Genomic DNA, 22,780 nt, shown 5'->3' on the forward strand with positions numbered 1-22,780 from the left:
CAAAGGAACTACCTTAACAGTATTAAGACCTCCCTGCTCAAAGAGAGCTGAGGAAAATGGTATCCTGCGGCTCTGCCCTGGTCAGCTGTTTTCTCCTGTTCTATTGCTCAGAAAGCATATTTTACTCTGTCTAAATTTTAACAGAACTGCATTGTGAATCATGGACTTCTAATTAAGTGTTGTTGCCAAATGACCATTGTAAAGGCTTCTTCAGGACACAGGATGGGATTCACCTCTCCTACTCCTACAAGTCTTGAATCTGGAACTAGTCATTATAATCTCTCTATGGATAGGTAGCTATCTCTAGCAGTGATACCTGTGATTTATGTTCAGATGAGATAATTACCCTTAGTGGCATTCTCACTGATTACAGAAAACATTAAGAACATTAGAGTTAGAATGTTACATTTATATTCCTAAAACAGGACAAATAAAGCTATCTTCAGTCAGTCAAATATTCCAGGACTTCCCCAATTGTTGGTTTTCCTCACTAGTTTTCATGTCTCAGAATACCTTTCACTACACGGCAGGGTCATCAGGTGCAAAACTGTGATAACAAACAACACTCTTGAAGCTCCCTTACATGTCTGGTCTTTTTATTTTTAAATAAGAAACACGGGAACAATGAAAAAAAGTGCATGAATGTCATAGGGCAACCCAAGCCCATACTGTTCCATACTCTTGGTTTGGAGACCTCCCACAGAGTTAAACCTTCAACGCATGAGTCAGCCCTGTTTGCTGTATGTCTCAACACTTGTAATGTTTGAGGGTATTACAGAAGAACTAGCACCACAGTTCCTGAATGCACACACCTGCATTTATTTCCGTAACACTTTTATTTGATCATTGCTTCCCAAAGTATTAGTGACAGCAACTTCAAAGCGAATTCTGCTGGTAGCTATAGAACCACTATTCTTATTCATATCCATTTTGTATTTTCTATCATCTTCAGCATTGTCTGAGGTCTCTTTGGATTAAGCAGATTACTCCCTTTCTGTGCAGTATGACAGGGCATATTTACCACTAAAAATTTCTAGCTACAGCATAGCTTTCAGGAAGAAAAAGGTTTAGTGACAATAAATATGAAAACTGGACCTAAATGAAAAGGTCAGACTCCAACTACTAATCTCTAGAACGCTCCTTAATCCCCTAAGCTATCTAAATGTAATTGATAAAAACTATTCAGACTCAAAAATAATCATCCAAATTTACATTCATTAAAAACTACGTAGAAGACAACAAAGTTCATGACAAGGCTGTATGCAATAGACAGAGCAATCGGCACATTGCTGGTTCAGTTACACAGCAGCTTTGTAAATGGACCAACATTTACTTTACCAAGCGGTTAGACGGAACTACTTTAGACAGTTTTTTTTCTTTTTCACATCCCATAAAGGTTTTCTTCAGAGGAAAGTCAGCAAGCTACCTGCATGTTTCTCAGTTCATTATTAACTACCCACTCAGCAATTTCCAGAAGGCACGCACATGTTAAGAAAAATTCTCCTGAAAACTGGTATTTCAGAGCTCTGTCCTGTCCTCACCAATTTTAACAAAGTGCCCTTCACTTTTTCTTATGCTGACAACGCTTCTGCCCATTAATCCATTTAGAACTGTTTCTGAATTCTCCGAGAAATGATATAAAACAGTACTTTCTGAAAGCAGAAATAGACACTACTTCTAAAACCCAAGAACTGTTTTTAAGATTATAATCAGGTTTTTAACTTCATGTTCTTCACCTAATTCTTACTGCTGGCATAATGCATCATCTTGTAAAGACAAAAAGAATCCAAAAATCTACATTGTCCCACATTTCCAAATCTTCTTAGTAGCTTAATGGATGGAGGGTTTTGGTTTGTTTTTCCTATTAGTGGGAAGGAAAAAAATGTTCTTTCAAGATGGGTACAGGTGAGAAAGTCCTTCTTCTGCTAAAGCCAGCTTAATGAGATGATCCATCTAAGTTACTATTATGATTTCCCAAGAAGTTATGTGCAAAAGGAGCAAGGGAAGCTTCACATTTGGTTCCTCAGAACTAAAAAGAGAAAATGAATATATTGTACCCGATGCTTTCTTACCTCCCTGATTTCTGATTCACAGCTCCACTGGTCTATAACAAAAGGAAAAAAGAGATGTCTGAAGTTTCCTACATGCACTGAATATCCAACTTAAAGAATAAAATTTCAAACTGTGCAGCCCTATCCCTTCCACTTCATCTTATTCACAAGACTTACTGGAAAGACCTAAGTATTTGGTATCTGTGGGCTTTCAAACTATAGAAAACAACCTGTAGGAGAAGAGAGAAGTTGAGTGTGTAACTAGCAAAAAAAGGAAAAGAATAGCTACAGGACTTAATGCTCCTCTTCTTCACATTTCAACATCTTCACTACATAGCAATGTTTAACGAAAAAAAAACAGTACAAGCAGGGGCCATTTCTTGGTATTTAGGTAGATCATAGTATCAAAAAGAAATAGCTTCTGCCTGCTTAAAGATTTAATATCCTATTGGACTAACTTCTCATATGTTTCAAATTAAAAGACACAGTTGAAAGCAGCAGCTTTTACAGGCAGCCTCCATAAACTTATGTAATTGTCGTTGGAATATTTTCCTAGCTATAATCCAATAAAAAGAAGTAATTAGATCCTTATTTCCTTCCTCAAAACATTCCTTCCATTTTTTTCTCCGTAAAAAAAAAAAGTGATTGGTTGGTTGTTACCTTTAGTCTGTAAAAGAAAGTAATGGTTCAGTTCCCTTCTCTTCCTGCATCACTTTGAGCCACTCAGCATCATCACTGCTATATTACTGCCTTTGACACAAGAAAGATTTTAGTTAACTCCTGAATTATTCCTCATTCAGCAGTGATTGCCATACATTTAATTTTTCTCCATGTATTTTAAACAAGGAATTTTTTGTAGTTGATATCAACTTCTAAATAAGGTTATCTCCAATATTAAGTTATTCCATATATTGCAAATCTTACAGAGCATGTCCTGAGAAATTTATTCCAAGACATTCCTTACTTTGATGTCTATATGGTCCTTATTATATGCAGAAGAAACACAGTATTACTTCTTGGCTGCCAAAATATACTGAGATAAAGGCAGAAGTATAACAGTATTCCCCTGTATAAACCAAAGGAAAATAGTTAACTTGTTTTACTGCAAACTTACTAGTTTTACTAAGAATGCTTTCATTTTATTAGGCCGAAGATCACTAATTGCACCTCCAATCAAGATTTAAAAGAATCCTTTTTCTACAGATGTTCCAAAGAACAAAATTAAAACTTGAAATAGTCAGCATACCAAAACATCAACCCATCTACATGATCCATTGTAATTTATACTTGGTTTATGAACAAAATAAATAACCGAAGTATAAATCACCAAGCAAAAGCATATGTTAAGAATACAAGATCTTTATATTCAAAGTATTTTTGGAATAAGTTTTACTTTTTGTGGAGAATAATAGCCATCCAAGTAGTTTATGTTCTTGTTTTCATGTGTCAAACCCTATCCAACTGCACGTAGATTTTAATTATGTCATGGAACCATAGAATAGTTTGGGTTGGAAGTGACATTAAAAATCACCTAGTTCCAACCCCTCTGCAATGGGCAGAGACACCTCCCACTAAATCAGGCTGCTCAAGGCCCCATCCAACTTGGCCTTGAATACCTCCAGGGATGGGGGATCCACAGCTTCCCTGGGCAACCTGTGCCAGTGCCTCACCACTCTCAGTGAAGCAATTCTTCCTAACACCCAGTCTAAATCTGCCCCTCTCCAGTTTATACCCATTCCCACTTGTCCTATCACTACAAGCCTTTGTGAAAAGTCCCTCTCCAGCCTTCGTGTAGCCCCCTTCAGATAGTGGAAGGTCACTATAAGATGTCCTCGGAGCCTTCGCTTCTCCATGCTGAACAAGCCCAACTCTTTCAGCCTGTCCTCGTACCAATCATCTCTATAGCCCTCCTCTGGACCCATTCCAACAGGTCCATATGCTTCTTATGTTGAGGATCCCAGAACTGGACACAATACTCCAGATGAGGTCTCACAAGAGAGGAATAGAGGTGCAGAATCACTTCCCTCAACTTGCTGGCCATGCTTCTTTAGATGCAGACCAGGATACGGTTGGCCTTCTGGACTGCAGGCTCATGTTGAGCTTCTCACCATCGCACATACCATTTTACTCAAATAAGTATAAGTTTAGTAGTCACAATTGCAGGAAGTGTTAGAGCTAGAAAACAAATATTTCACACAAGGTAGACAGATGTTCAGATGGTACTAGGCTCTAATGACTTGGAATTCAGGATATTACATAGTTAATAGAACTTAGGTTTAGAAATACAGACCATTTATTTTCAAGGTACCACCTCTCTCTCACTCTCAGCATAGAAAACATATGTTCATGAATACCCTCCACTATTGGACTGATAAGATAAATCAAGCCAATGTCAAAAGTCATACAGAAGCAAAAAGCATTATTTATTAAAAGACAATTAATAAAATGTCCACTCAAACACTGTAATTAGGATGTATACAGAGGTTTATGTATTTTGCTGTATTTTCTGAAGAAGATATTCCATTTGTAAGTTTAGATTTGGCTGTCCTTTTTTTGTCTTCTTACTCAATATTTTATAAGCTTCCATTTTCTTTTGCTTGTACAACCGCTGAGCTGCTTCTCTTTGTTGCTTTCTTTTTTCTGCCTCCTGAAATTAAACAAATTGATATGATTACATATCTTCTGTAACTATGAAGCTATCTACAAGTAATAAATAACATTTCTTTTTCATTACTGGCAATTAGGTATTGTACTGTCACTGAAAATACCACTACTATTAAAAACTTAATCAGGACTTTCTTTCAGTGCATACTGCAATCAAAACAGATTATATTGCCTAAAGCTTCAAGAAAAGAGAGAAATTTTCTTCAGAACATCCTGTGAAAAGGATTGTCACTAAAATATGTACTACTTCCTTTCTATGATTTTTTCCCTTAAATGACAATGTGGCAAACGATTCCCACTTTCTCCTCTTGAGTGCAAGAAAGAAAATGATCCAGTGGCCAATCCAGACACACTATAATACTGGCCATCCGCAGGAGACTGACAGGATATGGGCCTTATATAGGGCTGGAAGTTGGGCAAGTTTGTCATACTAGGACAGCATCACAAGCAGCATTACCTAGGGCAGCTTGATCAGGACCAAACTGTTAGTGACATGTCCTCTTCAAAGCAACAGACTGTTCTCTTTAGTAAGAAAGGAAAAAAAAAAACCCACCTAACCAAATTTTCAACTGTAGTACTTTCCATGTTGACAGGACAGCACATATATAATGAAAACACTAATGGAGGCACTTAGACTGTATGGACAGTCACCATGATATTATGTTCAGTTTTTATCAGTTTACACCCCCTTCTCAAGTGTTATAATCTTATTAGAGTAATTTGGGTAAACATCCACAACACGCAAGCTAACTAGCTTGCTTCACTTATACTAAAATATGCAACACATCACAAATCAGACTGAATGACCGCATCAGTTCATTTGGATCACTTCATCTCATAAAGCTTGTTCTTTGAAATTCAGTGCTTTCCTGACCACAAAGGCAGATGCTTCTGAGGAATGCTCACGTGATAGCTTATCAATTACATTACTGTTTTCCATCACATAGCTAGCTCCTGTCATGTACAAAAATAAGTGAGAATGCTGTGATGTAGATTATAGTTAACCAGAAATACCCCAAGAAAACATTTCCAAATAGAAATCTAACAGGCTTCTGGGGGAAAAAAAAAACCAAACAAACCTGCAAATATAACACCCCTTTGTTCAGAATGCTTTATGTATTTTACTGTAACAATGAGCAATATAATTAACTTCTTTTTTAAAACCAGAATAGCATCAACTAATTTATTTGTAATTCCCTTCCTACGTAATAATTTTACTGCTGTTTGGCATACAGCTGGAAACAACATTCATTTAAACTACCAATCAAAAGCAAGAACATTCACCTTACTTAGGTAGTTGTTACTTATGTTTGTATTTTTTTCTGATCTCTACTCACGCATAAGTTTTTTACATAGTGTGGAGGTCAAAATTGTGCCTTTAGGCTTATTCCTTTTCCCAAAATAAGTATCAGCAAATCCAGTGTCTGCTGACACACATGATGGTAAAGTATGTGGTCATCATACCAGTATTCCATATAAGTGATTACAGATATTGGGACATTTAGTTCCTGTTTGTTTTGCTTCGTAAGACCAAAAATCAGACATCTCCTCTCAGGCAACTCAAAGAACATGATTTGCAGACTTGCTGGGTTTTTCCTTGTTTGTATTTCCTCTAAATAAGCTGGGCATAGCATTCATTTCTTTTTGCATGATCTCCATCTAATATTCAAAGAAGCGGCTCTCAGCAGAACAACCACATAACTCACCAAGACTCACAGATCAGCTTGCATAAAACAGCTCTAGTTTTAAGTACAGCTTAATCGAAGAAATAAGACACTTTATCCAGCTATTTATTTATGCAATATTTATACAGTAGTTACCAAAATTTAGTTTGTGAGGAGCAAGTTATACAACTTCTGTTACAATGTGTGCCATTTTACAGGGCAACAAACAATGCACTGGGAAAGAACAGAACTAGTTAAGTAAGGATGTCTCAAATGACTAACTTAACGGAGTTATACACCAATGATAATAATAAGATATATTAAGATATATCCTGTAAGAATAAGTACCATTAAATTAGAATGAGGGGAAAAAAAAAAATCACTAAAGATTTTGGCTGCAGCCACTAGTACATTTAATTGTTTCACTGTTGGTCAAAGTACATAAAAACGTAAAAGGAAGACTGCATTAAGAGAACAAGATAAGAAATAAAATGGATATTTCACTTTTCATCACAAGATGATGGTATTGTTATTACTTCCCCTTCTACAATACCTAAAAGGTCTAGTATAATCCATTGGGATATGCGGACCAAGCTCTGAATTTTTCCTAATGTACTGACATAAAAAGAAAGCTGCTAACAGCAACTGCAAGACAAAAATAGTAAAACAAAGAAAACAATAACAATGAACACCTGCATGCCTGAATATTGCTGTCAAGTTGAAAAAGACTGAAAAAATACCAATACCTGTGTTCCTGTTCTATTTGGTTCCAGATAGAAAACAGGTAGAAAAGCATTTCAACCAAGTCTTTTGTCTACAACCAAGAAAGATCTCTGATTAAGATTTACCTCTTTCCTTCTAGCACGCTCAGCCTTTATTTTCTCATACTCTTCTATTGCCTTCTGATTGGCTGTTTTCTTCTTTAACTTCCCTTCAGACATAACTGGCCTATAAGAAAAAGTACATGGACTTCAGACACGGACTATCACCAAGACATAACCATATATCTCACAGCCACTGCAGAATCAAAGCACAGTCTTCCACTCTTCCACCATTTTTTGCATATTTGGGGAAGTTAATAAGAAGTACACGTCAGAAGGCTCATTCTTCTACACTGAATACCTATTTGCAACACTCTTGCAGGATAGCCAATATCATTACATGTAATCTGAGGACCAGTAAGCCTGAAAACACAGCAAAAAAACTCCTCCAATGCCAAATGTACCAAAGATGGGACTGCATACAACTTTTAGAAAGACACATATTTTATCTGCTGGCTTTTCACATGGATGTTTCATGAATTAAGAGAGTGCCTAAAAGAGCCTCATACAGGCTCTACAAAAGTAGGAAACCTGAATGCACTAGCTTAGAGTTGTACTAACTCTTTCTAGTTCTGACATATGGATGCAACTGCAGAGATATGAGGGCAGCCAGCTGTTAGCAGACTGCCTGCCAGAGAAGTCAGGTTGACATGGCAAGGTGAAAAAGCACACTAGCAACAATGCCTTTCCAGCAGTTTCTTCTTGAAGGAGATGGCATTTATTTTCCTTAATGTCCTCAAACTAGGAGCAGAAATTACGTTCCTTCCAAACTTCAATATGAAAAAAATGCCCAGGTATCTTTCACCAAAGAAAAACAGTAGAAGAAAATTAGTGCCATTTGTCTGGCATTTATTGTCATACTACTTTGAGCGGATTTTTCTCTTTATTCAGTTCTAAGTTATTTTTCTGATTTACAATACAGCTATTATGTAAACAGTGTGGTAGCAAAGATGTTTCACACTTGTAAAATTTAAGTCTTGCTAGGTATTTAACAACTGTTCATAAAAGAAGTTTGATTATTACTCATACTACAAAAAGCTGAAAACGAGCCATCATCATCTAGAGATTTCAGACATGATCTAAAAGGAAAGAGAAAGTATTTGCTCATACTTTCATTAACAAATATCACTTACCTGAAAAAAAAAACCCAACAACTTTGCTTTACACTCATCTCCATCCTGTGGCAATATTGTGCCATGACACCTCATTGTGTGAAGTATAAAACTACTTAAATTGCAATATATGATCAAAATAGAACTGCCTAACCAAAGAATTATTTTACCTTACATCTTAATAGAACACTGACATCTTAATAGAACACTGAAGTCTACTTAGCAGACTCTACGCATCACCACACCTCACAGATTAGCAGTCACATTGTTGCAGAATTATTAATTCTGGTTTACAAGTTCTATGACCATAGTTTAAGCAAAATTAAAAAACCCTCTGGTTTAAAGAGAAAACTTCAGTACTATTTGAGACATAGCTGACTGTTGCAGATAAAACTCTACTTTTCTCCCACTGCTGGGCTTAGATCTGACTGTCTTCCCACATCTCCCAAGCCAGCATTCTTCTCAGGAAGGTTTAGATGCAGATGATACAAGGAACTCAAGAGGCTTACGACACATCTTGTACTGGGGACAAAAAGGCATTATATCAATCCCTGTACTTTAGCGCTGTTTGAAAACATTGCTGTAACACTGCTAGAGCTAAGTGACCACTGCTTTTCATTTTACTGACAGACCTAACCAAGATTTCAGGGGAAATTACTGTAACACGGGGAAAAAATTGTTTTAAATGTCTGATACTTGTTAGGCTGCAAGTTAAAATCTCCAGTTGACTTTTCCCAGTAATTATAAGTAAATTTAAAATCAAACAAACAAAAAACCCCAAACCATCAAACACCACTGGGAAACTATTATGACATCTCTAGTACTTAACATTATTACTTTGATCAAGAGCCTTACTGTCTTAAGGTTTTACTACATCCTTCATTTCACTTTTTTTAAATACACAGTTAAAATCCTTTCAAACTAGCCATGCTACAAAAGGAAAACTGCACACAGTATTGCTCATTCTAACAGAAGAAACAGCATAACGTAAAGAAGACAAGCTATCAAACAAGAAACAGTAAGATAATGTAAAAAATGTTCCTGAAAAGTGACATTCATCTAAAAATACTGGAAATCAAACCAAAGGAAAACTCTATAAACTCAAAAGCACACTGTCTGAAAAGCAGGTTCCTATCTTTGCAGGCACAGTAAGAAACTGGTCACCACTTACTGCTCTTGGGCTGAACCCTATCCTTAAAGTACCATGCTAATGCTACATTATTTTGGTGGAATTAAGCATTAAACATCATCAATTTTGCTCTCTGATTCTGATGCAAACACAACAGAGGTGGACATTTAAATACATTAACAGTTAGGAAAAACATTTAAGATCTTAGGGCATTGTTTCAGGGTAAAGCAAATCACCAAGTCCATGTAAGGTGTAAGATTTAAACTATTTTGTCAATTATGGAAACGATTACTTGTTTCTAGAGCCATGTTTCAAAAACTTACTCTACTGCCTTATTAAGTTTTTCTTCTGATAAAACCGAGTCATCTTGAGCCCTGCGCCGTTTCTTAAGCATTTCTTCTTCAGCTAGGTAAAGGTGCTTCAAGTGCTCTGGATAAGTATCGGTAAACTGATCATCCCGTTGAGAAGGGACCTTTCTTCCCCTTTTCAATAATCTCCTGTATTGTCTTTCAATCTTTTGTTTTCTCCGAAATGCAAATCCTTGCCCTGAAAACATAAGAAAAAGGGTTAAATAAACTGGCACTGAAGTAGTACAAAATTATTTAATTGTTGCCAGGATCATTTCAATCCATTTTCTTTCCAAAATAGAAAAAAAAAAAACCCCACTATTTGAGCTAATTTTAATAAAGACCAGTCAAAAATTCAAGGAAAAAACACTGTTCCCTACTGTAGCTTATGCAGTAGGGAAAATTAATTAATTAACCAAAAATTAATCATCTTTAAGAAGCCATGGCATTGCAAATGTACCACTCAATGCACATTACATTCAACATTATATATCTTTGTCAATGGTTTTCAAATCCAGTGAAAAGATGCATTAACACTTCAAGTCTCCATCGTCACACAACCACTTATCAATGAAGATAAGCATGGTTTCCTCCTAATATGTCAATGTTACCCTTTTAGATTACAGTATCTTAAGAGCTACTGAATTTGACAATATTTATTAACAAAATATTTTCTAAAGGCAGCAAATTCAAATTAGTCCCAACTTTTCATTTTCATTTTTCTCCAAACCTGAAATTTCGTAAGCGCTGCAAAACCCTTTTTCCTATAGGTTCATTTTAACATTTCTATTAACTACCTGTCAACAGTCTGAAACTTTCCAAAAATGCTTCTATTTTCAATACACACAGAAAACTAAACCCAAGTCCTAAAGCAGAGAACCATCATCACCCAGCCTGGGTGCACCACTGCAGAAGAGGCTCTGCAATCCTGAGATCTGGGACCTGCAGCTGGACACAGTGATAGTGAAAACGCCGACAAATAAACTCTCTAAGACCCATTTGGGAGCTTTAGAAAGCAAATATCCTTTAATCAGGCCTGGGCACCATGAGGGAGTGGTCACCATCAACCATGTGCAATGAGACCAGAGCTAGTTACAGAATATATTTCACACTTACATGCATGTGTATAAGTTTTCCCAGAAGTCTTATGCATTTTCTACTACTTTCCGAGGACTAGTTTTAGTGTTATTATGAACTTCGCAACAGTCAAAACTCTCGTTTATTTGAAGATGGCTCCAGCTCTCTGCCTGACCTTGCATTCGAGATAGGGACAGACTCCAAACAGAGGTGATTGATTACAAAAGAAGAGACATCAGTTCAGCACAGATAACACTGAACACAAGACGTCATGATTTTCAAAGAATGAACAGTGGTCTGGAAAAACACTGTCTGAAAGAATACATGCTACCAGAGGGACTTTCTATTTAAATTTAAAAAAATACAATTACTTACATGAAACGTAACTCTACCTTATATAAAACATGTTCCACTTTTTGTAATAATAAGTACTTCTCGTTTCAAAACCTTGGCCCCAACAACCTTGCGGCCGCCGGCCCCGAACCTCAAGCGAGCCCTCCCCGCCGCAGACAGACCAACACGCTTTCATCCCCCCGGGCAGCGAGGGAGGACGGGCCCAGGGGCTCCGGATGCCCTCACTAAGGCCGGACCGGGGCGACTCAGAGGCGGGGGGGAAAGGAGGCCGACCCGGGCCTCCCTGCGCCCGGACTCACCCTCCTGGACGCTGCCAATGACGTTGCGCAGCAACACAGGCTTCCACAGCCGCTTTCGGCGGGGACCGCGGGCCGTGCCGGCTTCATTTTCCTCCTCCGCCGTTCCACTCCCGCCCCGCCGCGCCGCCATGGCTCTGCCAGTGTCGCGCCGCGAGATGGCGTCACCGAGACGACGACAGAAGATGACGTCAGCGAGCCGCGCCGCCGCCGCTCGATTCTACCGCCCACCCGGCCATGGCGCGGCCTCTCCCTGCCGAGGTACCGGCGGCGGCGGCGCTGGGGGCGCTGAGGCGCGCGGCCGCGTTCGTGTCGCGGGCGCTGCCTCTATGCCGCGCTCACACGGTGGAGTTCTACACGCGGGGGCTGTGGGAGCGGCTGGTGGCGGCGCGGCCCGAGGCCGTGCTGCAGGCCCTGAGCAACGCCGGGCCTCTGGCGCTGGGGCGACCCCTGGCGGAGGCCGCCGGCGCGGAGCTGGGGGGTGAGTCGGGATGGGGCCAGGCGGGGAGGACCTCGGGGCGCCAGTGATGCCGAAAATCATAGAATCATATATGGCTTGGGTTGGAAGAGACCTTGAAGATCATCCAGTTCAACCGTCCTTGCGGTAGGAACGCGTCCCACTAGATGATGTTGCTCTAAGCCCCATCCAACCTGGCCTTGAACACCCCAGAGATGGGGCATTCACATTTTCCCTGGGCAACCTGTACCAGGGCCTCACCACCCTCATAGTAAAGGAGTAAACTCATACCTAAGAGTCTTTTTGGAGTTTTAGAAAGCAAACACCCTTATCAGGGCTGGGCAGCACGAGGGAGCGATCTCACCAATCGTGTGCAGTGATACAAGAGCTCATCACAGGATAGATTTCCCAGTTACATGTATGTTGAGGCTCTGGAGTGTGTCCAGAGAAGAGCAACGAAGCTGGTGAAGGGGCTGGAGAACAAGTCTTATGAGGAGTGGCTGAGGGAACTGGGGTTGTTTAGCCTTGAGAACAGGGGGCTGAGGGGAGACCTTATTGCTCTCTGTAACTACCTGAAAGGAGGTTGTAGAGAGGAGGGTGCTGGCTTTTTCTCCCAAGTGACAGGGGACAAGACAAGGGGGAATGGCCTCAAGCTGCGCCAGGGGAGGTTCAGGCTGGATATCAGGAAAAAAATTCACAGCAAGGGTCATTGGGCACTGGCAGAGGCTGCCCAGGGAGGTGGTTGAGTCCCCATCCCTGAAGGTATTTAAAAGATGTGTAGACGAGGTGGTCAGAGAGATGGTTTAGTGGCAGATAGGAATGGTTGGACTAGATGATCCGAGAGGTCTTTTCCAACCTGGTGATTCTATGACTCTATTTATAAATTTTCCCAGAAATCTTATGCATATTCCGTTACTTTCCAAGGACTAATTTTAGTGCTGTTATGAACTTTGCAACAGACAAGTCTCGTATTAATATGGAGCTTTGTAGGCAGATCTGCCTAATCGTGCATTTGAGATAGAGAGAGACTCCACACAGAGGTGATTGCAGAAGAAGACACATCTGTTCAGCACAGATCACACTGAACACAGGATGTTATCACCTCCAAAGAATGAACAGTGTGTGGAAAAACACTGTCTGAAAGAAAACATAATATCAGACGGACATTCTGTCTAACTTTAAAAAAATGCGGTTACTTACATGAAACATTACTTTAACTTCAATAAGAAATATTCCCCTTTTTGTAATAGTAACTTCTTGTATCACCAGTGCTCAGGGAGGTGTTACAGCCCACAGGCTCAGCTTGTGCGGCTGCCCTGCTGCCGCCACCTGTGAGCCTCAGTGGCTCCCCTCTTCCAGCCAACTCATGCTCCTCAGGCAACATCGGTTTCTTTGCTTGCCTGTTACCCTCCTCTCTATGCTTGAAATTATTTTACCTGCTTTTTAATAAAGCAGGAAAATTTCGCACCACTCTACTGAGCTGCTTTTTCCTCCCCCCTACTTTCTCATCCATTGCCTTCCCACGGCCATTCCCATGGTGTGCCATCAGTCTGCCTTTGGCTGTTTTTGCTTTTTCATTCCTGTGTTTGCACCAGCAGTGCTCATCTTTTCCAGAGTAACAGGATTTATTTGGAACTGTTACGGTTCAGATGAAGTATGGCCGTGGTGGGAGTAGTTGCACTTTAGGAGGCTTTGGGTAGTGACAGTTGTGATGATGGTCTCATTTTATAAATATCATCCAGTGCATTTAGAAATGAAGTGAAGCTCCCGACTGTCAGACTCCTTCACTCTGAAAAATTTCTGAAGAGGCAGAATGAACTGAAAAAGACCCCTCCACGTGAGTGGAAAGATGTAGCTGTTAGAAGTCCTCCAAATGTTGAAACTGGAAATGTGGAAGACAGCTGGAAGAGGCTTTAAGCACCTCTATCCTGTATATCTGTAGTAATGAGTGTCTGGCAAAGGAAGACAGAAAGCACTTCTATTTCTGACAAGACCTATTTAAGAAGCACTTCATATTTTAGTAATTTTCAAGTAACTCAGGAGGCCGGTTATGAGACTGTGTTACTCAATTTACTACAGGCCAAGTAGGAGGGAAACATATCAGTAATATGCTTTCAAGCAGAGCACAGAAATGAAGATAAAGCATCTAAAAGGTATGTTACTCAGCCTCAGCAAAAGAGATCAGTTTCAAAACTAAGGTAAAATCTCTGGAAAAGGACTTGGCTGAGAAAAACCTGCATCATGCCAAAGCTTAGGGAACATAGGTAGCTCTCGAGTAGCGTTAGCTCTGAAATGCTACATGAAATGACACGTCAAACAGAAAATTACATGGGGTATAGTGGAAGGATCTGCAAAATGTAGCATGTGGAGCTGTGTATTTTTTGGCGTAAAAGACAAGTTAAGATAATGATTTGGATTTGGAAATAAACTGAAGAACTGTGAATTGCTGCATTGCTTGTAACATTTCTTGGATATAAAGACCTTCAAAATATTAACTGTAAGACTCATTTTTAAAGGGTTGAGGTATCTGGGAAAAAAAACCCACAGGATTTATTTGCGTGTGAGAAAGACATTGGATTATGAGTTAACTTCGAGAGCCAGATGGAAGCAAGACAGTGGTCTAGTCAGCAAGAAAAAGTGTTGGATGCCAGGTAATGTCATAGTCAGGACTGATTTAGAGCAACAGGACATAAAATTAAATGTAATTAGAAGCTAGAACAAAACTAATTATTAGATGAAACCATAAAAAAAACCAACCCCAAACCCCTAAAGGAAATTCCAGAGGGAGTTTGACAGATTTGAGAGGTGGCCCTGTACGAACTTCATGGAGTTCGACAAGGCCAATTACAAGGTCCTGCACTTGAGTCAGGGCAATCCCAAGCACAATTACAGGCCTGGCAGAGAATGGACTGAGGGTAGCCCTGAAGAGAAGGACTTAGGGGTGTTAGTAGATTAGAAGCTCAACATGACCTGGTAATGTGCGCTTGCTTCCCAGAAAGGCAACCATATCCTGGTCTGCATCAAAAGAAATGTCACCAGCAGGTCAAGGGAGGTGACTCTGCCCCTCTACTCTGCTCTCATGAAACCTCATCTGGAGTACTGTGTTCAGTTCTGGGGTTCTGAATGCAGGAAGGAGATGAATCTGTTAGAACGGGTCTAGAGGAGGCTATGAAGATGATCAGAGAGCTGGAGCACCTCCGCTGTGAGCGTAGGCTGAGAGAGTTGGGCTTGTTCAGCCTGGAGAAGAGAAGGCTGCAGGGAGACTGTATAGCAGCCTTCCAGTACTTCAAGGAGGCCTACAAGAAAGCTGAGGAGGGGCTCTTTCTCAGGAAGTTTAGTGATAGGATGAGTGATTATGGTTTTAAGCTGATAAAGAGGAGATTTAGATTAGATAGTAGGAAGAAATTTTTGACTGTTAAGGTGGTGAGGCACTGGCACAGGTTGCCTATAGAAGTTGTGGCTGCCCCCTCCCTGGAGGTGTTCAGGGCCAGGTTGGATGAGGCTTTGAGCAACCTGAACTAGTGCAAGGCATCCCTGCCCATGGCAGAGGGGTTGGAACTAGATAATCTTTAGGATCCCTTCCAACATCCTATGACTCTATGATTCTAAAATTACCCTGAACTTACCTGTTTCTGTGGGAAAGTCCATGAAATGATTCGAACACTGAAGCAGTGGCCTGTAGAGTAGAAAGGGTATCAAGAAGGCAGAATATTGTTCTGTAGATTTCAAAATTGGAAGATCATTTAATGATCTGTATTTAAAATGAATGTCACAGAATCTGAGACAAATTACTGGAACAAAAGACACAGTTCATGGTTAAAATCATCACATGTTTTAGAAAGGCATGAAGCCATTGTGCTATGGCTAACATTTCTTCTTTGGTTCCTGCAAACCAAAGGTTATTTCTGCTCATTTAAAAAAAAGAATTGTTCTTTCTTCTTAGCCTCCAAATTATAGTGTGATATTTAAGATTTGGAAGCTCTTGAGACTCTCCCCAAATTTCTCCAGTATCATGACAGAATCGGGGGTACTATAAAGGAATAGGCCATGTGCTTGTTGATATGGTGGTTTATGCGTGACTCGTTTTGCTGTGTTATATCTGTCCGTCGAGTCATGTGATGAAAACACATCATAGTAGCATACGAGTTTCTCAGTGAAGATATTCGCAAATATCTACCTGTATTTGAAAATGAATGCACTGCTGGCCAGTATTAAAATTAGAATTGAGAAGCTTAATATAATAGCTTATTTTAGTGCATTAGTGCAACTTAATAACATTAGAGGTAAGAAACCAACCTTTAGAAATCTTGAAACCAAACAGAAATTACTCTTCCTTGTGTTTCTTTATTAACTGTATGTGTGCTTGTTCTTCAGAATTGTCAGATATTTAAATGTTACTTATATTTACCTTTAAATGGGTACTAAAAGGCTGTTATAACATGCCGTCATTCTTAGAACTGCTTTATTTGAAGTGTGTCTATGAGAATAGATTTATTTTGCATTTTCAAATGGCTTTGTGGTCATATGCCCCAAATACCTTACTCAAAATATGTGTAAAATGACATTTTAATTTCACATGGTAAAATCTTTGCTTCCTATTTGAGAAGTTTTATATTTATTTATTCACGATCCCCAAACTATTTTTAAAAGTGTTCTAGAATCTGTTCTAATAGGGATACCAAATTAAATTATAGGGGAACATAACCTACATTTGATGGAATTGATCTGAAAATATGAAGTTGTCAGTTCATACTCACATAGCTCTGCAAACTAAAAAGTAACGTTACTGCAGATTAGCACAAAACTGCACAATATTTTGTGTTGCTATAGGGATTTTGACAAATATGTATGCTGACTTTTAGTTTTAGAAGCTAACAAGGAAGAAATTATAGTTCTTTTGTACAGTATTGTATACAAGAAAATCATGTTACAGAACATTACATTACATGTTCTGTAATTCAGTTTAAAAGAATATTTTCAGATACTCATCAGATGATATTTCATTATAATGACCATATAAAGGGTGGACTGCTTGTTTTTGGCGAAATTTCAGATCCACTTTTAGATATAAAAACCTGGTTTATCTCTTTATGCATCAAAAAGCTGAATTTGCCGTATTGCATCTTGTTTATCATGTCATTGCTGTAAATTGGACACAGGCACAGAAAAATCTATGTTTAAGTATTTTTTATTTTACTGCAAATTACTGTTTGTACTGTAATTCTAATGTATTGACATAAGGTTCTTTCCTCTGAAGATTTGTTTGCAACTGTATGGACTGACTCATTGAAAAACATGCTAGATTTCATGTTGTGAGCCACTAAAGGAGAAACGTTTTGAGAAAACTAACATTTTTAATATTCATAAATAATATGTAGTGCAACAACTGCTATTCCTTAGCTTGAAGCCATGCTTCAGATAGCTTAATATAGTTGGGTACTTTATTTCAGTTGACAAGCTAGGACAACAATTTAAATTTAGTAGCAGTGTTATTACAGATGATATACGAGTGCTTGTATGAGATCCTACTAATTCTGCTCACATTATTCAATCAGATAACTGAATTCAGGGAAGTTATGGAACATGGGTATTACTGCATTTCTTATAATTTCAGTTAAGTGAGATTTATAAGCAGAGTTAATATCTGTTATGTCAGGTGCTGACAAAGTGAAAGCATGCATGCAGTGTGCTTATAAGCTTTTCACGAGTTCTGACAGAGAAGCAGAAATCTCCAAAGTTCTGTGATCAGTCTTTAACCTAGTAAAGTTATGAAGTTTCAAGATAAGTTGTATTTGTGTGATACAGTGGGATCAGTGGGAAGTAAACGAAAGGAAGATTGGTTTGCTAAATAGCGTTAGCTCTAATCTGCAGAATATTTGCTTATGCTTTTGATCTTGGTGAGCTATTTGAAAGTTAGATGGGAAAAATAAGAGTAAATTTCTTCAAGGGCATAGGTTTAGTGAGTTTCCATATCAGTGTCAGGGTAGTGTGATGGAAGATGAGTATATGCATGGTTGATGATTTTTTTTTTTTTATTGTAGCACATTTGTATATGTAATTCACACAATATTTATTTCCGCAGTGATTGGTGAAAGTTGCCAAATGAGTTATATAACACTTACTCCTTGCAGAGAAGATGAGAGATACTGGGTTTGCTGTGTCTCAGATGATGGCTGGTGGTGTGGAGGTGGACTGTTTAGTCAGTAGCATTCTTGCTTTTCATCATTGGGTGGCTATTAAGTGTATGGCCATTACAGTATCCGAGAAGGTTGATGTTGATGCAGTATGAAGAAAGATGATTATAGACCTCGCAGTAGAATTTGATGAGAGCGATCTAGCTTTCACTCCAGATTTTTATGGAGGGTAATTACCTAGACAAAATCATTAACTCACTGCAGCTTGTGCAGATGTATCATCCTTCTCTACGTGTTTGTGCCCAATTTTGTTTTGTTAACTGTTGACTGCTCAGCATGGTTTTCTGCATGAGGAGATATTTATGTTAGCCTAGACCTTGTAGATACTTCTGTTGAACTGCGATGCCATGCTGGCTTGAGATGGTAGGCAAGTGTGATGCTTTGAAACAAACCTTTTCCAGTATCTGTTTCCATATCATGCATCGAAAGGCTGTTGTTAACATTGGCATAGTGAGGTTATTTCCAGTGAAGGAAACTAGTGCACTTAAACATCCTGCCTATTACAGTGAAGCAAGCATGTCTCAAGTATCAAAATAGATCATGTTTATAAACAACACATAAGTACCTAATTTGTCAATACCATTTGCATTCATTTCTGCTTTTTGATCTGAACAAATACATAAATGTAATATTTATGACACCTATAGGATACTTCAGTTTGTTTTATATTTTTCCAGTTTACTTCTTCTAATACTACTATAAAGTTTGTGTTAAGAACAATTCTAAGCTGCTTAATATTATTGAAAGAATGCATATATTAGTACACTTTTAGTTTACAGAATATTTTCATTTTCTTTTCTGTACAGATGATGACACGTTTTCCAACGTGTTTTGTGAAAACTCTGAGAAGCTTATCAATGTACATTTGTTTGCTCTGGCTGCTAAGTATTATTCTTTGTCCAACCTTGATGTGTGTACCCCATTAGAAGACATACTTGAAGCATGCAGAGGAGAAAATCGAGAGACAACAGGTATATTTATGTTTAGATGTATTTAAATTTTTACTTATTCACTGTAGGACCTGCAAAGTTTCGGAGGGCCACTTGGTTGGGTTTTCTCTTACATGCTTCTCACTTTGAGTTTTAATTGTTCCTAGATTGTTTCTTCATTGCAGAGAAGTCAAGGCATTCAGTACCTATAGGCGCTTCCTGGGATTCAGTTTCAAAGTGGAAGAGATAGGCAAACAGGCAATCATTATTGGATGCATTTGTTAACTCCTTTTGCTTTTCTTCTCCTTGAGCAGCAGGAATCATAGTTGCTATTCTTGAGGGTTTTTTTTTTAAGTATCACCCTAAAATCTGGCAAGTATGGGGATGCTGTTGCATCTTTTGTTTAATATTAAATGCGTTGTTTAGCATTTAGCTGAATATGGCTCAGTAAGCGTTTGATGTCTCAAAAAAGATGATTTTAATCATTCTGTATGTATTGGAACAATACCAAATATATGTCATAAAACTAGAGTAATTTCATTTTCTCTAGTTAAATAAATTGAATTAAAACACTCTCAAGTTGGATACTGGAAGTCTTACCCCTAATTATGCTTTTTATGTCAGATGATAAACTGACGTTTATATGTACTTGGACTGCTGTAATTTTCACTGAAAATGTGCTCTTCATGGAGTCCTCAGTTTATATAGATGTGCCACAGTCTTTCAGATTTCTTATTAGTTTTTCGCAGACAGACTGGCAGCTCTCTGCATTTGCTTTCTAGTGTGTTTTATCCATGTTAAAACTCTGACATTTCTTATCCTAAGTGAGATCTCCATTGTGTATGTTGGGAATCTCTTGTATTTTCTACGGCTGTCTTCTCTTTCCAGTTTTGCCATTTTCTATGGTTGAACTGCAGTTTTCCATTTCTTCAGGATTACTCAAATGCCACAGCTAAAACAGTCTTAATGGTTCATTGTGCATTGGTCTTATTTTCTGACTTTTCTCTTTCTGCTATTCGTTCATCTGAAGACCTTTTTTCTTGTTTGATAATTGTATGCTGCTTTTCTTCTGCTTTGCTATTTTCATTATGTTCTTATTCCCTGTGTTCTGCTTTATCTTCTGTAATTCTGTAGTTCTACCTTGTTATGCTCATACTTGAGTCTATACCAGGATTAACTTTCTTAGACAAAACTGCAAGGATTCTTTCACCTTGTTATGCAGAACAAAGCCTCAGGATAAGGCAGTTGCGGAATATTTTATTCTGTGTCTTGCAGGAGAGCTGCTTGGTTGGCTAACTGGATTGTGGGTTTGTGATACGGTAATTCTAAATTGTACTTCGTAATAAAAATATAACGTGTTCCAAATGTATACAATGGTATTATAATTCAAAACCTTTGCGTTGAATTGGCAGTGAGTATCAGTAAAATTAACTTAATTGGAATTCCTAGTAATCATTTGGCAGAAACAAAATACCAAATTATGGATTCACATTGTGCAAGTTGCCAAATGAAAGTTGTGATCTTTTAAGTTTTTTTCAGGTATTTTGGACATAATTCTGTATTTCAGAAAATATTTTCATGTCCTGATATACTAAAGCATGTGAGTCAATGGAAGGGTAGGTCTGAGAAAACTGGCATCTTTACGATGGCCTTGCTTGCATTCTGAAAAGTACACCTCACGATAATTCCATTTATAGTTTCAGATGTTTTTAATAAGTTTTCTTGTTCTAAGACAAATATGCTTATGAGCCTGTTCCCACAGTTTTCATATTGTAGATATATTGCTATCCTTCCTTGGAATAATTGGTAAGCACAAATATTTTAAGCATATAGTGGACACAACTATCCAGAATGGAATTCTGCGTCTAAAAGTCTTTATCCATTGCTTCCTAACAAAGATCGCTGTGGTCTTTACTGCACGATCAGGTTGTTTGCACTGGCCACACAGGGTCCAGAAGAGCCTGGCCAAAGGGGAGAGAGCCAGCAGGGAGAATTTATTTTGTTACAGAGTTCATATCTGGTATAAAAAATGGGAGGTTTCTAGAATATTGGATTATGAGTACTCTCGTCCTTTGCAATGTGTTTCTTGCCAAGGTCGTGCAGTGACTTTTAATGGATCAAATCTTTAAATTCCGTGTACTGGAATGTTACTCTTCTCAATGGCTTTTGAGTATATAGTTCTCCCAGACCCTCATACTGACTTAGGAAATTAAATCATAGTACCATAACTTCTGTATAGGTGGTGTTGTCTGGTGCAGACGGGGAATTTCTTATTTTATCTGGTGTATCTGAATTTCCACAGGTCGCTGGGGGGCGGGTATAAACCCCCTGTACCCTACCACAGGAGATCTTAGGAGGATCTGCATTATAAATCTCAGCTTTGCAACTAAAGATGTAGCTGTAAATGACATTGTAGAGTTGAAGCGGTGTTTCATATGGAAAACAGCCGCCTATGCTAAGGGTTCACAATGGAAATAAGCAACATTTCAGCAATGGGCTAAAACTAGTAGTTAAGCTTTTTGTTACACTGTTGTATTGAGGGTACTTCTGTGAAACATTTGAACCCCATTTTCTTTTTTCATCACAAAAGGAGCTGAATCTCTAAATTTCTTATATTTTTATTTAAATTACTGTTTGTTCTGCTTGCGTCAGTTGTATGCATAACAAGAAAATCTACGTATGTAATTATTTGTTTCAAGAGTAATTTTGTGATAGCAGAATGGGTTTATATAATTTGTTTAAAAATAGCATAAGTATTTTTTTGAGTTTGCAGTTGTCTTGGCGATATAAAACAATCCTGAAATGCACTTTTTCTATTAGATTGTAGTGTCTGCTTTTTTTTTCAAAATAATTTTAAAAAGTCTGTCACAATTTTGTAGAAAAATGCATCAACAGTAAAATTTATTAAAAAGCATATTAAAAAGTTTCTGTGAGCAGTGTAATTTTCCCTGCACTGAAATATAAGTAGACTGTTTAGTCTGCAAAAAGTAGAAAAAGAGATCTAAAAGTAGTTAAGAAAATTAAGTGGCTAAGTTGATAAATATTTTATATATGTAGCAATAAGCAAACTATGGTTTTGGTTTTTTACTTGGAACCTCAGCTTTTGTCAGCTGGATCTCCTTACTCTATTTACCCTTCCATGTTTCAGACACTTAATCGTCTGAAATACCATCTGAAATGGTACTTCACACAGCATTATCCTGTTCAGTCTTCTGGATTCATGCCATAGCAAAGTGTAAAAGGTGTGATAGGTAGTAATAGTTCAAAATGACAATGCTGCTTTAGAGAACAGTCAAACATAACTTTTATTTCTAGCAAGATGTTAAATACCTGTTTCTTTTTGCTTCTTTTTCTGATGAGCCTATCCAGGCACAAAAATGTTCAACTATAAAAAATAAAACCAAAACACTGTCTTTTTTTTTCTCGTGTTTTTTTCTTTCATTTGAAATTGTCACAAATCAGAAGCTTTTTAAGAGACCATGGAGATCTTCATGATTTTAAAGTTAAGAAGAATCTTAAATGAAATGACAAACACTTTCTTCTGACATTTGTTTTGTTGAAACATATTTTAATCTATTTCTTTCTTTTGTCAGTTTATAGCTTATATTAGATTTTAGGTGTTTTCATACCAATTTATTTTAAAAAGACAGATGTTAAGAAATAGAGAGAACCTGAGGGCTTAGGG

At 38.2% G+C, this 22,780-nt stretch overlaps 2 protein-coding genes across 6 annotated transcripts in view; one reads left to right on the forward strand and one right to left on the reverse strand.

Annotated features, from left to right (window-relative positions):
- Window positions 1–2,826: 2,826 nt before the first annotated feature.
- On the reverse strand, window positions 2,827–11,702 carry CCDC59 (coiled-coil domain containing 59). The gene is made up of 4 exons (XM_054062522.1): window positions 11,519–11,702; window positions 9,765–9,987; window positions 7,228–7,327; window positions 2,827–4,698 (listed from the first exon to the last, which is right to left on the reverse strand). Exons 1-4 carry the CDS (start codon window positions 11,646–11,648, stop codon window positions 4,537–4,539), a joined length of 615 nt encoding a protein of 204 aa, XP_053918497.1. The 5' UTR covers window positions 11,649–11,702; the 3' UTR covers window positions 2,827–4,536.
- The window catches only part of METTL25 (methyltransferase like 25), a 61,070-nt gene continuing 49,940 nt past the window's right edge, over window positions 11,651–22,780 (forward strand). For 3 of the 5 annotated variants that reach the window (XM_054062494.1, XM_054062510.1, XM_054062502.1), the window contains exons 1-2: window positions 11,654–11,996; window positions 18,973–19,137. In XM_054062494.1, coding sequence (XP_053918469.1) covers window positions 11,753–11,996; window positions 18,973–19,137 — 409 coding nt within the window. In that variant the 5' untranslated portion in view covers window positions 11,654–11,752. Of the gene's footprint in view, window positions 11,997–18,972; window positions 19,138–22,780 lie in introns of all 5 variants that reach the window. The other 2 variants (XM_054062476.1, XM_054062485.1) reach the window with 2 other exon arrangements.

Source organism: Cuculus canorus, chromosome 1 (genome assembly GCF_017976375.1).
Source record: "Cuculus canorus isolate bCucCan1 chromosome 1, bCucCan1.pri, whole genome shotgun sequence".
Lineage (NCBI taxonomy): Eukaryota > Metazoa > Chordata > Aves > Cuculiformes > Cuculidae > Cuculus > Cuculus canorus.

What these genes read in the sequence shown, in the direction of transcription:
- CCDC59 (XM_054062522.1), bottom strand. Translation starts at nt 11,648, where the DNA reads ATGGCGGCGCGGCGGGGCGGGAGTGGAACGGCGGAGGAGGAAAATGAA. An exon ending in AAACTTAATAAGGCAGTAGA is followed by an intron (nt 7,328 to 9,764) that starts GTAAGTTTTTGA and finishes TTTTTCTTATAG; the next exon opens with GCCAGTTATGTCTGAAGGGA. An exon ending in AGCGTGCTAGAAGGAAAGAG is followed by an intron (nt 4,699 to 7,227) that starts GTAAATCTTAAT and finishes GTTTAATTTCAG; the next exon opens with GAGGCAGAAAAAAGAAAGCA.